This window comes from Meriones unguiculatus, chromosome 21, assembly GCF_030254825.1.
Source record: "Meriones unguiculatus strain TT.TT164.6M chromosome 21, Bangor_MerUng_6.1, whole genome shotgun sequence".
Taxonomy (NCBI): domain Eukaryota; kingdom Metazoa; phylum Chordata; class Mammalia; order Rodentia; family Muridae; genus Meriones; species Meriones unguiculatus.
The window spans coordinates 19,021,229-19,038,785 of NC_083368.1; the positions used below are offsets into that span (position 1 = coordinate 19,021,229).

Here is a 17,557-nt window from a genome sequence, read left to right on the forward strand (position 1 = left end):
TACTTCAGAGTAGATAATGATGGCCTGAGACTTTGGGATGCTCGGGACAGACTCTGAATGTCAAGTACATGATCTGAAGCAGGTTTTTTATGTTTCCCTAACCAGCTTGCTCATCATTCATACAAAGCTGAGTGGTGTTTAAGAGCTTATATGTTTCTTGTCTCCATTTACTGGGAGTCAGTGCGTTAGACACTGTCGGGAAATTGATGGGCTTCGAGTCTACTGATTCATGCCCTGTAAGGTAGATGGATGAGTGTTCCTTCTCGGAGGCACAGTGCAAAGTTGCTGCAGTTCTGCTGTTTAAAAAATGTGATTCCTTGCCTTTAAGAAGGCCATCCTAGTCACTGAATTTATGTCTTGGAACTCAGGGCTTGTTGTTCAGTATTCAAATGACAATGGGATCCTTTGGCATTTGCTGCGAGAGTTGGATTTCATGTCTTTTCTGGAGCCACAGATCATTTCCATTGACCTGCCAAGGGAAGCAAAGACGCCTGCCACGGCTTTCCGGTGGTGGCAGCCGCAGCACGGTGAGTTACTGCTCTCTCCAACTTTCCTGGTAGCTTTAAAAAAAAAAAAAAATCATTCAGCACCCATATCCAACTTGTAATGTATGTGTGTGTTAATTTACTGTCAGTTTCCAGACAATTCACATTGTTGTGTAATGAACCTTCGCCAACTGCTGCTGTTCATCTGATTGCAGGGAAGCACTCAGCCCAGTGGGCTTTGGATGATGTTCTTATAGGAGTGAATGACAGCTCTCAAACTGGATTTCAAGACAAATTCGATGGCTCCATAGACTTGCAAGCCAATTGGTATCGGATCCAAGGAGGCCAAGTTGATATTGACTGCCTCTCTATGGACACTGCCCTCATATTCACTGAAAACATAGGTATATATTGCCGCCATATAACGGAAAGATATTTGATTAGCTACAGGACTAAATTAACTAAACCTCAAAAGGAATTTTCTTTTATAAAATTATGTGCTTAACTTCCTTTGCTGAGGGGCTGCAGATGGACGGCAGGGGCTGCGTTGTCCTCCAAAATGACCCGGTCACCTGAGCCTTTTGGAACTTTCTTTCATGGAACATGATGAGGAGGAAGATGACTTAAAGGCAGAAAAGCATCTGCCAGAGGACATCCCTATATTTTGCAATTTACAAAATTGAGAGTTTATGGCTCTTAAGATATTTAGTATCTTCAAACTCATAGCCTGCTATGTTTCTGATTCCATAGTAACTGTATGGAAATAGTAAATATGAGAAGAAAAGCCAGCGCAGATCTGAGGCACTGAAGACAGGGCATTATTTGGGTTTGCTTTAGGAAATGTTGATAGCAATCATAAGCCTTGTAGAAGAGGAGAACACGCTTCTGTGCTACTGTTAAGCCTCTATGCTGTTGTTGCTGTTGTCTTTGGTAGGAAAGCCTCGTTATGCTGAGACCTGGGATTTTCACGTGTCAGCATCAAGCTTCCTGCAGTTTGAAATGAGCATGGGCTGCAGCAAGCCCTTCAGCAGCAGCCACGGCATACAGCTCCAGTATTCTCTGAACAACGGCAGGGACTGGCATCTCGTCACTGAAGAATGTGTCCCTCCAACCATCGGCTGTCTGCACTACACGGAGAGCTCAGTTTACACCTCGGAGAGATTCCAGAACTGGCGGCGGATCACGCTCTACCTCCCTCTCTCCACCAAGTGAGACTTGTCATTTGACTGCATCTTGGGTTTCTGTCACCTGATTTGAAAATGATTGTAATTCAGGGTAATTGTGCAGGGCATATCCGTGGAAGTAGCAGAAGTACAAGGTGCTCTGGATTGCTGTCTTTAAATGTAACTAGAGAGTTCCGGAAGTAATACTTGTGGTAATTTCCTCATTGTATTCTCAGCTCTCCTACTCACTATGAGTCCAGTATCCTGCAATAGGTCTTTTTTGCATTAAGTACACACAGAGGTATCTTTTTTTAATTTATTTTTTTATTAGTTACCATTTAGTCACTTTGTATCCCCCTGTAGCTCCCTCCCTCCTCCCCTCCCAATTCCACCCTCCCTCCCCCTTCTCTACCCATGCCCCTCCCCCAGTCCACTGATAGGCAGAGGTATCTTTTCCTGGTACAATTCAAATAAGACATGCAATCAAAGGATAGGGGGAAAGCATCAGACCCTGCAGCATGTTGCTATTTGGTCTAAAATAGTTTTCCATGGACTCCCTCCCCGTCAACTCCTGCTTCTTCTGGCCTCTTAATTCTGTCATGCTTTACAGCAACAGGGATGATCTCCCAAGTTTCTCTTCACCTGGATATGGCCTACTCAAGTTCACTGAGCAGAGATGTCATCTCCTCCAGAGACCTTCCCCTGCACCCCTAGGCTGGTTGTCTAGCATCTACTGTAGTATCTCTGTTATCGTTTTGCATGATAAATGGATGATTAGACGTGTATTACCCTAAATAATATAGCTGGGTCCTAGCATCAATTTATTCATTAGGTACCAGAGTACTAGAAATACAATAGGTATTCAGTAAAGTGTTAAAAACGAATAAAGAAGCTATGAGGGGTCTCTGTTTTAGGCTTTGGGGATCTGGCCATACTAAAACATTGTGAGGCAAGTTGTGGGAAACACATAGGCTGGCACTGACAAAGATGGTGGAAGGGTTGCTTGCATCGTCATAAGTGGCTTTGTCTTGACAGTACACGTGATGAGAAACCATCCTAGTGTCAAGCAGAGTCATGACGTCATTGGATTTCCATCTTAAAACCTCCATGCTAATCACTGCCTCGGATGGATGGAAATGTGTATTGGGAAACGGTGGCACTTGAAATGGCACTACTGAGAGTCAACCTTTGGTAGACTGTGTTTTATATTCCAAATAACTTAAGTCTTCTTCCATGCAGACTGATACTCAGTACTGGTTCTTACTGTGTGTAAAGGCTGCCTCTGCCTCTGGGGAAAGTGCTCCTATGATCTAGTGAGCTATTTACCCTTCTCTCTGCTGTGACAAAACACCTCACAAAAACAATTTAAGGAAGGAAGAATTTGTTTCGAGTCACAGTTCCAAGGTTAAGGCCATCCTGGCAGGGAGGGAGGCCATCCACCAGGAATGAGAGGCACCTGCTCCACTGCATCCACAGCCAAGAGCCAACAGAAAGTCAAGCCTGTACTCTGCTTTCTCCACCCCTGGCACTGCCGTGACCAGGGCGGAGCTTTGTTGTCTAATAGATAAACCCAGAGGTGTGTTTCCAGCTGTGAGTTTAAAGCCAGTGAACATGACAATCAGGATGAGCCATCATGCTCAGTGTATTCCAAATAGCAGACTGTAAACACTGTAGAAAATAAGGAGCTCCATCCTTTTCTTGGCTTTAGAGACAGCATGTTGAGAAACCACACAGAAAGCACAAGTATGACAGGGCTTCGTACACTCTGAGAGACCATTTAGGGGCAGTAGAATGGGGATCTTCATTGCCAAACCTATGTAAGTACCCCATTCTTTTCTTTGTTGAGGCTTTGATATTTTTCCTAGTGCCAAAGAACAGCAGAAGGATGAAAGCAAACACTAGAATTTAAAAAACAGAAATGAGTATTTTCCAAAAAGGTTTCTATGTCACACATGTTGACTTTCCTGTGAGAGGAGTGGTGAAATGTTTGGATAGCATGTATTCTGCTCTCCTCCATATGGGTCAGGAGGACAGAGCTTTGACTCCTCAGCGTGCAAATAACAATATCTCAGAGGACAAGAAACTGGACACTGGACGAGGGTGCTTCATGGGGAAATAGGAAATAAAATAGATATCTGTGCTTTCAAAACTTCCTACAAGACCAAGAGTATGCTGTTTGTTTGTTTTTAGTTCTCCCAGGACACGGTTCAGATGGATTCAGGCCAACTACACTGTAGGAGCAGATTCCTGGGCTATTGATAATGTTGTGCTGGCCTCAGGGTGTCCTTGGATGTGCTCAGGACGAGGGATTTGTGATGCTGGACGCTGCGTGTAAGTTGATAAGATGGACAGTTTCCTTGTTTACAGTGCCACTATGAAACTGCCTTGTTGAAGTCATAATAAATGATGCTTTTTTTTTCCCCTCCTCTTATTTTCTTGGTAGGTGTGATCGGGGCTTTGGTGGCCCCTTCTGTGTTCCTATTGTTCCCCTCCCCTCCATTCTGAAAGACGATTTCAATGGGAACTTACATCCTGACCTTTGGCCTGAAGTATATGGTGCAGAGAGAGGGAATCTGAATGGCGAAACCATCAAATCTGGAACATCTCTGATCTTTAAAGGGGTGAGCTGACCTTTGTGCTCCTCTGTCGTCTCCTGAGCCTCACTGCACCATTCCGGGTCTCTTCGGTGTCTGTTATTTCATACAGTTGCTGCCTTCTAGTGCACACTCATTTTCCTCCTAATTAGTACATTCATTTTTTTTTCTTTTTTTTCTTCCTCCCTCACCTCCCACTTCTATGTGCCCTTCTAACTCTTGTCTCTGAGACAAGGTCTTGCTGTGTCCAGTGCATTCATCTTTGATGATTGTATTTACACATAACATTTTCCCTCTGCTTTGGAGATGATACTTTTTTTTTACTTCCTGCTGGAATTATACATAAGAATTCATGTGTGCATAATTTTAAGAATTTTATTACTAGAAGGGGAAATTTCATATTACTGAATTTTTACCTCATGGTATTCATGGATGATTTTATAAAATCTTTCCCTTTGTTGCTTTTTAAAAAAACAAAACAAAACAAAAAAACCAAAAACTTCTTTGTGCCAACAGTCAAATCTTTACTAAAGGTGACCTTAAGAAAACAGGGTGGTTAAGCCATGTTAACTGGTGCTCTCTGACATCATTAATGTGCTTTTGTATTCCACCCTAGATGTCTAGTTAGAGAAATGTTCAGCCGCCAAATGAAGCTCTGTGCTCAGCTGGCACCTCTCTATGTGTGAACACATGCCCCGTCCCGTCCCTCTCAGCAAGGAGAAATTGACTAATCTAGGTGTGCAAATGAAGTCCTTGACAAAAGTCTGCCTGGGTTTCTGTATAGCCTTAATGAGTCCTGCCAAGCACGGAGAAGATTAGACACCCTGGAACTTTTCAATTATAGCTCATGGATGTCAGTTAGCACACTCACGTGAACCCAAATTTTTCTCAAGTTTTGTAACAGTAGAGAAGTGCTTACTGGCCTGAGAGCTTCCTAAGTCCCTGGAAGTGCTGATGGACCCGAGACACTGAACAGCACAGGCACGTTGGAAGCCCCTTATCTAAGGACATTGGGCCCAGGATCTCCAACTGACTTGCCCCATTCCAAGGAGCTGACAAAACCAAAGAACAGAAGCCCTGCCACTTTCTATGCTTCAAAGGATAAATTTTCAAGCAATATAATTAACCCAGGCCTTAAGACTCGGGAGTTAGAAGGGCACATAGACTGTGTTTTCCCTCTAGCCACAAGAGTGGCCACCCATTATGTCTTACATGTATTATCCATCAGCTCTGCTAGGTGTAGACAGCTCAGTATGTGCCACTCAGCAGGCTGGACTTTGACCTACAAAGGCATTCTTTCATAAAGAGAGGAAATTGCAGTCTCTTAGTATTACAGATTCAGGAGTTACAGATTCCACTATTAAAACAGCTTGTTGGATACAAAAGAATTTTTTTTTTTTTATATTTGGTACAAATGGATCCTTGATTGATTTCCAAAATGGTTATACAAGTTTACATTCCCACCAGCAATGGAGGAGGGTTCCCGTTTCTCCACATCCTCTCCAGCATGTGTTGTCATTTGAGTTTTTGATCTTAGCCTTTCTGATAGATATAAGGTGAAATCTCAGGGTCATTTTGATTTGCATTTTCCTGATGACTAAGGATATTGAGCATTTCTTTAAGTGTTTCTCTGCCATTCAATATTCCTCTATTGAGAATTCTCTGTTTAGCTCTGTACCCCATTTTTTAATTGGATTACTTGATTTGTTGCTTTTTAATTTCTTGAATTCTTTATATATTCTGGATATTACTCCTCTATCAGACATAGGGTTGGTGAAGATCCTTTCCCAATCTGTAGGCTGTCATTTTGTTCTGATGCCAGTGTCCTTTGCTTTACAGAAGCTTTTCAGCTTCATAGGTCCCATTTATTGATTGTTGATCTTAGAGCCTATGCTGTTGGTGTTCTGTTCAGGAAGTTTTCTCCTGTGCCAATAGCACTCCTAGGCATATAACCAAAAGATGCTCAAGTATGTAACAAGGACATTTTCTCAACCATGTTCATCGCAGTTTTATTTGTAATAGCCAGAACCTGGAAACAACCCAGATGTCCCTAAACTGAGGAAGGGATACAGAAATTGTGGTAAATTTACACAATGGAATACTACTTAGCAATTAAAAACAAGGAAATCATGAAATTTGCAGGCAAATGGTGGGACTAGAAAAGATCATCCTGAATGAGGTATCCCAGAAGCAGAAAGACACACATGGTATATACTCACTTATAAGTGGATATTAGACATATAATATAGGATAAACATACTAAAATCTGTACACCTAAGGAAGCTAAACAAGAAGGAGGACCCCAGGTAAGATGATCAATCCTCACTCAGAAGAGCAAACAGGATGGATATCAGAAGAGGGAGAAAACAGGAACAGGACAGGAGCCTACCACAGAGGGCCTCTGAAAGACTCTATCCAGCAGGGTATCAAAGCAGATGATGAGACTCATAGCCAAACTTTGGGCAGAGTGCAGGGAATCTTGTGAAAGAAAGAGGAGATAGAAAGACCTGGAGGGGTCCGGAGCTCCACAAGGAGAGCAACAGAACCAAAAAAAATCTAGGCCCAGGGGTCTTTTCTGAGACTGATACTCCAACCAAGGAACATACATGGAGATAATCTAGAACCCCTGCTCAGATATAGCCCATGTCAGCTCAATTCAAGTGGGTACCCTAGCAATGGGAACAGGGACTGTCTCTGACATGAACTCAGGGACTGGCTCTTTGATCACTTCCACCTGAATGGGGAGTAGCCTTACCAGGCCATAGAGGAAGACAATGCAGCCAGTCCTGATGAGACTTGATAGGCTAGGGTCAGAGGAAAGGGGAGGAGGACCTCCCCTATCAGTGGATTGGGGGAGGGAGATAGGAGGAGATGATGGAGGGTAGGATTAGGAGACGATGAGGGAGAGAGCTATAGCTGGGATACAAAGTGAATAAACTGTAATTTATTTTAAAAAATTAATTAATTAATTAAAAAATAAAAAAGCACTGCATGAAGGCCATGAATTGTTAGGCATGAAAAAAAAAAAAAAAACATTTATTGGTACATGGCCCTTCATAGCTGCCTTCAATCCCAGAAGTTCATGATTGTGGTGTGTGAAGAGGTGAGAATAAATGAGGTGAGGTGATGTTTTTCATTATACTACTCGAATACCTCTTAGATTCTAAATTCAAAATGAAATTATTTTTTTCTTTCTGTCCAAATTAAAAATGAGTTAATAAACAAAACACTGTTCTCTCTCTGTGTGTGTGTGTGTGTGTGTGTGTGTGTGTGTGTGTGTGTCTGTGTGTGTGTCTGTGTGCATCTGTTTCTCTATCATTTCCAACATGAGAATAATATCTTTCTCTTAGGCATAGTTGTCGGTAAAGTGTCTATTAAAGCCCAGCATGTTACAAGCACTCAATCTGTGTTTGCTATTGCAGCTATTAGTGACAGCTGCCTGTAAGACACAAGAAGTAGAGAAAACTTTTTATGTTCCCTAGCTAATACAACATTTGGCCTTTGCTAGTTGGTAATTAGGAAGTCAGCTGGTAGCGTCCCGGCCACAGACCGCGGGAAAGTCACTGCGCTCAGCAGGCTTAGCTGAGAACCCTGAAGTCTGTTTGGACCTTGGGATCTTTGCATAGTGAAATGTAGTTTATTGCTGTCACCGCAGTCTTCTGTATACAGGAACAAAACAACCTTCCAAGATGTCAATCCCAGGCAACCAGAAGTAGTTAATTAGCAGAAAAAATTGCTAAAGCTAATGGGATCGTTCTCCTCGTTGCGTGGCTTCTCTGCACGAGTGGTTGCAGTCTAGGCATGGGGACCTGCCTTCCTTCTGCCCTATTTAACTGGGAGGTTGTGTCAGTCTGAGTGAGAACCTCCCGGGGCTGGCTGGCGGAGCAGGCAGAGCAGTGGTGAGCTCCCAAGACTCCTCCGAGTCCTGGGAGTTAGCTGTTAGTTCTTGGCCTCCAGCAGGAGCACTTGGCACATTTTTCATCTTTTTCCTACTTCCTTCTTCTACAACATGCTGTGATCAAAGAAGACTAATTTTGAAAGTCCGGTAGTGGACGGTGCTCTTGTTTTTTTGCACCACTTTTTAATAAGATCCACAGAAAAGTATGAATTAGAGGTGGGAAAATGAAATCGTGTTGCTTAAAACACAGAAAATGAAGGCTGTTAAGAGAGGGAGAGGATCTCTTTTTTCCATTTGAGCTGGATAAAACTTCGCTGCTCATCATGTGTAACTGTCATTACGTCTAACTGTGCAGCTCTCACTTAGCTAATTAATACAAGGTAAGTATGTAAAAAAAAATCAAAGTAATTCTGCAGTGAAGTCAGTTCCCTTTCTCTTTGTTTTCAGGAGGGACTCAGAATGCTTATCTCAAGAGACCTAGATTGCACCAATACTATGTATGTCCAGTTTTCACTCAGATTTATAGCAAAAGGTAAGCTATCCCTGTGGTTCACATTATTTTCCGCCAAAATAACTGTCCTGTGCATAAAGAGGTCACCCTGCTGAGGGTCCTTTCACTGTTTACACGTGGTTTTTAATACAAATTCCTATTACCACAGTGGTAAGAGGTAGCACAGCCACCATTTTAAACTGTTTAACATAGAGGTGATTTCCACGCCAGTTGGTAAACTTACCATCATGTCCTTTGACCCTTCTACCACAGCTTTCTAGCTGTCAGACTTTTTAGTTAAAAATTATTAACTTATGAACGTTCAGGGTCTGTTTTACAGATGTGAATTCTCCCCAAACACTGCTTAGTGACTCTGACTCTACATATTTAATTAGATAATTTTCTTTAATAATAATGTCACTGTGGGTATAAGACATTTTCAACTGATTTTTATTTATAATCCCTTGATTTAAATGTTTCAACTTTTGCAAAAATGATGCCAGCAGAATGAATAAGTTTTAATTTGGTATCTCGTAGGTATAGAAAAGAGAGAAAGAGTACAGGCACATGTGTACATGTGCGTCATACATGTATCTTCAAGAGAAAGGATGACTACATCTGGGTATTTTTTAAAATGTACTTTATATAAAAGCCCTACCTACCACTACTTTCAGTTGTCACTGAAGCAGTTGAAGCAGAAAGTCTGTGTAAATATGAACGGGCTTGTGCGCTGATGGAGTCAGCTCAGAGCAGGCTGCCTCCTCGTGGCGGGATGCTTCACACCTGTGCTGCCTTCTCCACAGGCACCCCCGAGCGGTCCCACTCCATCCTACTACAATTCTCTGTCAACGGCGGAATCACCTGGCACCTGATGGATGAGTTTTACTTCCCTCAAACGACCAGCATACTCTTCATTAACGTTCCCTTGCCAAACAGTGCCCAAACCAACGCTACGAGATTCAGGCTCTGGCAACCGTACAATAACGGTAAAATGCATGTGTTCTGTTTTGATCAGAATTGACGACCGCATGTTAATGCTCTTCTTCCTAAGTCACGGAGGAAAGATTGCCTGAGAGGCACACTGACTATGCATACCACTCACGTGTTACCTGCCTCCCTTTCGACCATTCTCAGTGAAGATCCACCTTGTTGTCACCTTGTCAGAGTTCACTGGTTTGCCATCATTTGGTTTGGGCTAAGACATCTTCCCCTCCACATCCAGGCTGGCCCAAAACTCATTACATAGCTCAGAACAGTTTTGAATTTAAGATCATCTTCCCTTGGCCTCCCAGTTGCCTGGATCACAGGTATGAGTCACAGAACGTAGGCATTTTGGTTTGCTTTTTTTTTCCCCTTAATAATCCATTATTACAGTTACTCATCAATAACAACTCTGTTTAACTCATTTAGGGTGTACCACTCTTCTGAGCGGCATTTCATTAGTGAAACAGATCATTGGGGAAAAAGTAAGAGGAACTTAGACTAAGCAGACAGTATCTTACAGCCCCATCACATTGACTTGTCTCGATATTACACCAAACAGATGTAGCATTTAACAGCATTTTACATTTACAGAAGATTTTTCAAATTTCTAACCTTGATTACTTCATAGTGCCAGTAATGTTGAATCTAAAGTGCCAAACTTTTCCAAAGCGAGCATCTGACTGTCTAAATTAGCACAATTACACCATACTAAGCAGAAGTAACAGAAATGGGTATGAAAACTATATTTCTAGCTCTAAAATTTAACCTGTATATTTGTTTTACAACAGGTAAAAACTAAAATTCTGACATGTAGGAAGGTAGATAAAAATCATGGCAGATTTTGTTTAAATGTATTCATATATAGGAGATATAAAATGCATATGAAATTATATAAGATGTATATATTATTAAAATATAATCTATATATCTTACCTGTTATTTTATATGCATGGATCATACATAGGGAGCAAATAAAACTCTGAAAAAGAAATACACCCAGTTTTAAAATCCAGAAGATGATGGCACTCCTGGTACATCAAAAATGCTTACTTTATTTTTGTTTATTGTTTTCATCAAATGCTTTCAAACCAAGAAAATTAAAGAAAGCTACTAGAATTAGGGCCATGGTAGGAGTGAAAAGAGACAAAGCTGGACAGTTTCATTTAAAGAAGCAGGTTATTACCCAGGCTCCTATTTACAAATCTGCTTTCATACATACATTACAAGAACTGTGCAGAAAGTAACATTTGGGGACGGTGCAGGGGATTGAGCCAGATGGTCCAAGGCAGCCACAGTCAAGCAGAGTTACTTTCTCCTGTTAAACAGTCCAGAATTCCCACACGGGCGATGGCGAGCCACCCATAGCGAGCAGGCCGTCCCACATCAACCTAATTAAGATAGTTCCCTAGAGGTGTGCCCAGAGGAGAGTCTCCCGGGTTCTCCATCTTTCAGGTTGACAGTTGATGTGAACCATCACTGCATGGCGTTATGTCCTTTATTCAAGCTCAGTCCCAACAGTGCTTTGTAAAAGCAGTCTAGACCTTGCCCTATCTACAATATAGCACTTCCTTAACCATGTGACCTGAGGCAGAGCCTATGGCAGTGTGGAATGAGTCCAATAGCTTTCTATTTCTACACATCTTCGAGTAAACCTAGAAGGCTTAGAAGGGCGTTAAGAAAAGCAAGATAGTATCATGCCTCACAGCACTGATGCCGTGGCTGGTTTTAAAAGGCCGTGAGCCACTCCTTGACTAGACAGCGTACCTCAGTTCTCAGCCACTGGCCGCCATCATCACAGACAGTTGTCTCACAGGTGCCCCAAACTACCACACATGTTGGAGAATGGTCCATGGGCACTACTCCGACTGAAAGAACAAGTATTGGCAAGCTGCGCAGCTCAGCTTCCTGAGAGCACACGGCTGTGTGCCGTGCCATTTAATACGGCTGCAAGCATATTTTCTTCACACTTTGATCACTGCGAACGCGCTGCCATGCGGCTTGTGAGTTTTGTCTGAAAAGCATATGTCGACACTGTTGCCGCTGAGTTCTTTCCTGCCGTTCGCTTTCTTTCAATGAGCAAGTCGGATTTTCTTCTTTGGGAAAAAACTTGATTTCTCCGAAACTGTCTCAGGCAAGAAAGAGGAAATCTGGATTGTCGATGACTTCGTTATTGATGGAAACAACCTGAACAATCCCATGACGCTGCTGGACACGTTCGACTTTGGGCCCCGAGAGGACAACTGGTTTTTCTACCCGGGTGGCAACATCGGTCTCTACTGCCCATATTCGTCGAAGGGAGCTCCGTAAGTCTCTAATTGAAAAGGCATTGCTTCATGCAAACCAGGAGGAGCGTCTCCCTAAACGATGTCCTTGTTGCTTTCTCGCTAACCAGTGAGGAAGATTCGGCCATGGTGTTTGTCTCAAGCGAAGCCGGCGAGCACTCCATCACCACACGTGACCTGAATGTGAATGAGAACACCATCATTCAGTTTGAGGTACCCTCTCTCTTCTCCTAGCAATACTTTTAAGTTGAGCCAAGCCTCAGCAAGAAGAGGGACGTCTTTGCTGTGATCTCCTGGTTTTGCATAAGGTCACGAAAGGTTCGTGTGTCGTAACTCGCTTTTATTGCCAGACCAATGTCTCATACTAATGTTTGTGTCAGGAATAGAGCTGCTGGTAACGTAGTGCCCTCCCACCTGCTCTGATAAGTGTTACAATTAGTTACTTTAAAATTATAAAAATGTGGAAGAATGCGTTGTGGTCTTGTTGGTTTCACAGTTCTTATGTGAAACTAGAATGTCTTAGGGCCTAGGTCAGTCTAACTATAGTCTGTCCTGTGTCAGCGTACTTGTAGATGTGTATCATGCTACTCTGAATCTTACAGATAAAACAATATCACAGTGTTTTTAAAACCTTAAATGCACTTGCTGTGTGTAGTTGGCATTGCGTGTGCTCTTTATATCTGTCAGGAAAGTAAATTCATAATGAAATAATTTACGTGTTTAGAACAACTGAGTGAAAGCAGCACAATCAAAGCTTGTGTGCCAGCATTGTAGGTAGTGGGAAACATTATTCCGGTATCTAACTTTGTCATAGTTTCTGACTTTATGGTTTCAGTGCTAAGGAAAAGTTGTGGGATTGTCTTTTTTGGATATTGAGGTAGAAATCAGTGCCTGTGGTTGAAAAGGTTCACGAAATCTCGACTGTTGATTTACTAGAAGGTAAAGGGCACAGTCACGCGCCCTTCCTTATGTCTCCGCCTCCACTCCCCTCACTGCATACTAAATAACCATTACTATAATAGCATGATAGTAGGACAGTGTTCATCTGCGTTGGAAGGATGAGATCTGGCACACAAAGAGTCACATGCATTTTGCAGGAGGGGCTTCTCAGGAAGGAAGGAAGAAGGAAGGAGGAAGGGGAGAAGCAAGGAAAGGAGAGAGTGAAGGAGGGAGAGGAAAAGGAAAGGTCAAAGGTTACAAATTTGCATCTGATTGGACAAAGAATCTACATATCCAGTGTCCAACATGAGAGTTAGAGTGTAAGAGAGTGCGTGACATACGGGAAATTACAAAGCAGATTTTAGATATAACGTGTTATACAGAACACATGCACAAAGTGACTACGGAAGCAAACATTGGTTTTCTTAACCATAATGTCACTTCACCATATATACTATCTCAAAATTCTTTCAACTGTAAAGAGTTACAATTTTTTTAAAATCTTTCCGAGTATCGGAAAAAAAATAGCAATGATTGTGTTCTGTTTTGTTTTTATATTGAATGTGTGTTGAAGATTCTTCAAGTTCAAAACTTTTGGAATTATTTACAAGGTGTCATAAGAAAGAAAATAGGTGTTAACTACCTACTAAACTGATAAGGAAGCTAACAGAGTTAAGAAAACATTCTTTTCATTATGATTTTCTCAGCTTGACAACAAGGCAGGGGGGAGGACCAAAGGTAAAATTGGAAAAAAATGGAATTATCTCAACCTTTCCCTTGTTCATTTTCTGTGTCTTATAACATGAGAGAAAATGGGCTTTGTGGGGCCTTTTTAGGCTTTGTATGAAGAGAGTGTAATTTAAAGGTAATCTATGATGTCAGTTGGGGAAAACAGATCTACCAGAGATACAGATGTCAGTAAGACCCTTCCCAGGGATTAAATGGGCTCCAGGAAGTGTGTCCAGTGTCGGGGCTTCTTGCCCCGAGATAATCTGTGTCACGTTCTCTTTCATCCCAAGATCAATGTCGGCTGCTCCACTGACAGCTCATCGGCTGATCCGGTCAGACTGGAATTCTCTCGGGACTTCGGCGCCACCTGGCACCTGCTGCTGCCGCTCTGCTACCACAGCAGCAGCCACGTCAGCTCCTTATGCTCCACCGAGCACCACCCGAGCAGCGCCTACTACGCAGGGACCACCCAGGGCTGGCGGAGGGAGGTGGTGCATTTCGGGAAGCTGCACCTCTGCGGGTGAGGGGCTGCCGCCTGGCACCGCGCCTGGCACCGCCTGTCTCCCATCCGGTGACCCGCCCTTCCAGCTCTCACTCTCAGGAGGGGAATGCGACTGCGGGTTGAAACAGATCAACAGAGGTTTAAAGCGGGGGGGGGGGGGGGGGGGGGAGTGATTTAACTACCTGTGCGTAGTTTTGAGGATAGACTGAAGAGCACGCTGCGGATTGCACACCTTGAAATCTGTTTCTCCATGCATCTTTAGCAAATCAAAAGGAAGCAAAATAATGTATTTTTCTCATAATTTTGACCCTCTTCCCGTGGGCTCTCACCTCGCACTATAAATACGGTAAAAACGCAGCGCATTCGTACACATCCCCCTGGGCCTGTGGAAGCTGGAAGCCTGCAGCTGGTTCCTGGTGCCTCATTAAAAGGCGTTAGCACTTCCCCCTTGGGCATTTTTACTTTTTCAACCTCTCTCAGCATTCTTGTAACATTAATAATATTCTCTTCTGTTGAAAAAGCATTTGGAGATAAAGGACTTCAACTCTCACAGAAGGATGACTAGAGTTTTAAAAAGATAAAACTTCTCACATGAGGAGGGGGACAGAGAGAGGACATCACACAAAGCAGCCAGCCTGTGAATCTCACCCTTCCTAACCCTGCCACCCTTTATTACAGCTCTTCACTCTGTGGTGACCCCCCCCCAACCATAAAATCATTTCTGTTGCTATTTCATAACTGCAATTTTGCTACTGCCATGAACTATAATATAAATATCCGTGTTTTCCGCTGGTCTTAGGTGACCCCTGTGGAAGGGTTGTTCGACTCCCAAAGGGTTCGTGAGCCACAGGTTGAGAATTCCGTTTTAGAATACCATTCTACTTTCCGTGTATATCGAAAAGAAGAAAGTACACTGTCTCACCTTGCAGATGAAAATCAATGTTTAATACCCACGTGCAACTAGAAATAATTAGAACTCTCCTGTCTATAAGCAAAACTAGTAATAGGTACTTTTCCAAAAGAGTGAAATGCTTTTTCAAAAGTTAGCATTATCTTGAAGCATAATCTGTCCACCCTTCATCACCTCACTAGAGTGGTTTTCATAAATTGATTGTTAAGAGCCTAAATACTTTCTGTTGTCGACTGTGTCACTTGTTCTGGCATGAAGGCAGTATACTTATAGAAACCCAGTGTTTTCATCACATACAAGTATCACTAAACAGAGCGGCCTGAAGTGAGAGTTGGGAGCAAGGAGATCTCTAGAGATCACAGGAATCATGAAGTGCCCGGACAGTTTGATGCTGAGCTCCTATTGGTTAGCAGAGCTGTTCGTAGAAGAATTAGACAGGGGATAATAGCTCAGCAGTACAGGTTCTGGGAGGGGGAGTTCTATCTAAAATCAGTTAATTTTCATTTAGACCATGGAAGAATGTATTGAAAAGATTCTAGGGAGTTATAATCCTTATTTTTCTTAACCTGCCATGAACACCAAGTAGATCATGCTTCCTGGGACCTTTGATTCAATATCTCCTAAAACAGAAATCTGAACACACATTTGTAGCCAAAAGTCCAGAGACCACTCCTGCAAAGACTAGCCATGGGAAAGGCCTGGACCTCAACTGCTTAGGCTCTCTTACGGTCTGACAATGTCTCCCCAGAATTCGTATAGTGGACTCCTAACCCTTAAGGTCACAGCATGAGGAAGTGTGGCCTTAGCAGAGGTCATTAAGTCATAAATGAAATTGCAGCCCTCATGAGGGAGGCCCCAAAAAACTCACATGAGGACACAACTCAGCTAGAGAGCACCTGGCATGAGCAATAATGTAAGTCCTTAGCAAACCCTGTGCTAAGGGTCTTGGATCTTCAGCTTCCACAGTGATTAAAAACAACAAATGCCATTGTTTCTGAGCTACCCAGTTCATAGCATAGTCTTATAACCACTGAAGCAGAGTGAAGCATGCTTGTGACCAATGTAGTCCCTCAACCCCATGACGGTGACACTGACAAGTCTCCGGGCCTCGGCAGCGGACCTCTGCTTTTCTCTGACTTCCCAGTGAGGAAAGGCTCTGAAGGTAGGTGGTAGCCACAATTACGGTGTGCTACCCAAGACTGCTTCAGAGTTCCCACATGCCAACAGTCTCCCCTGAAGCACAGGACGTAAGTAAAGAGATCTGTGAGTGAGTGAAAGGCAGGATAAGGCTGCCTGCACCAAGAGGACCAAGCCCCAGGGCCACGCCTCACTGAGGTGGTAGCCTCTCTGCCACGCTCACACGGAAAGTGCAGCAGCATGTCTTGGGAACGTGAGCAAGGGAAATACAGATATCTCTATTTCACCCACTGGAGGAACTCCATTTTTGAAAAAAAAAATGTTCATAATGTACAGAATTGAGACTTGTGAGTTGCTTGTATTCCGTGTCATTTTATTTCTGTGAAAAGGAAATAAATTGGCTGGGAGTCATGCCCACACTCAGAATTGTATCAACCCAAACTGTTTCCAACCATTTCTGTGGAGGGGAGAATTTGTCCTCATAATGTTGCCTAATCCCTGTCTCAAGAAAAGTCCTGTTTTTAAAACCCACACGGGCATGAATTGCTGGAAGGCAAAAGTGAAATTTTCTCCAACTCAGTGAACCATTCCTTGGTTTGTATTCAACACAGGCCATAATAACAGCACAAATGCTAGCTGCTAAAGTGTGTGTGTGTTCGCACACATGTGATGCTCAATTACTCTTTTCTGTGACTTAATAGACACTGGATACATGTGTGGACATACACATACACAATTAAATATATATTTTCAGCACCACATTTTGACATATTTTACATTTTAATTGAAATATAAATGTATCACTTTCCCTTCCTCTCCTCTCTCCAGCTCTTTTTGTATCCTCTCCTGCCAACCCTCTCCATGCCCACTCTCAAACTGACAGTATCGACATACTCTTTATATTCAAAACATAAGAGTTGGGTGCTGAATTTCCACCTGTTTCTGTTCGCATCACCTTTGTGTCCTTTTTGTTTTGAAAATGTCCTAATTGTTTTTGTTTTATGCAGTTTCAAAATGAGTCAACCAAAGGCCCTATTGAATGGAGACAGTGTGGTGTGCTTGAAATTCTAAGTGTATATTTAAAAAACAAAGACAGATCCTTTGAGCAGCGCTGGCTTGAGAGCAGGTTGCTGACATTCACCAGGAGGGTGGCAGTGAGAATTTTTCAAAATAAGATTTCAGCCGAAGGGAACCACAGCGAAACCAGGCTCTTAGCCCATTTGTCATAGTACTTGCGGTTTCCGTGCCAAGGCGGGTGAACACCGATAAATACCCAACCAAGGTGGTTCATTTGTATTCAGAACATTTGAATAAATAAGTTCAAACAAAATCCACATAGGCTTTTGTTCAAAGGAAAACTCCAGCCATTTCCCTCAGCTCAGCAGTCTGAAAGTTCAAAAGGTAGGAAGTGCCTTTGCCGAGACTAACTCTGAGAAGTACAGGA

The 17,557-nt window shown here is 42.8% G+C and overlaps 1 protein-coding gene across 5 annotated transcripts in view; it reads left to right on the forward strand.

Annotated features, from left to right (window-relative positions):
• The window catches only part of Reln (reelin), a 439,480-nt gene that overhangs the window by 354,549 nt on the left and 67,374 nt on the right, over positions 1-17,557 (forward strand). For all 5 annotated transcript variants that reach the window (XM_060373778.1, XM_060373779.1, XM_060373782.1 and 2 more), the window contains exons 32-41: positions 369-527; positions 701-889; positions 1,420-1,693; positions 3,839-3,979; positions 4,092-4,269; positions 8,588-8,672; positions 9,434-9,616; positions 11,746-11,917; positions 12,007-12,109; positions 13,855-14,084. In XM_060373778.1, the coding sequence (XP_060229761.1) occupies positions 369-527; positions 701-889; positions 1,420-1,693; positions 3,839-3,979; positions 4,092-4,269; positions 8,588-8,672; positions 9,434-9,616; positions 11,746-11,917; positions 12,007-12,109; positions 13,855-14,084 (1,714 nt within the window). The remainder of the gene's footprint in view (positions 1-368; positions 528-700; positions 890-1,419; positions 1,694-3,838; positions 3,980-4,091; positions 4,270-8,587; positions 8,673-9,433; positions 9,617-11,745; positions 11,918-12,006; positions 12,110-13,854; positions 14,085-17,557) is intronic.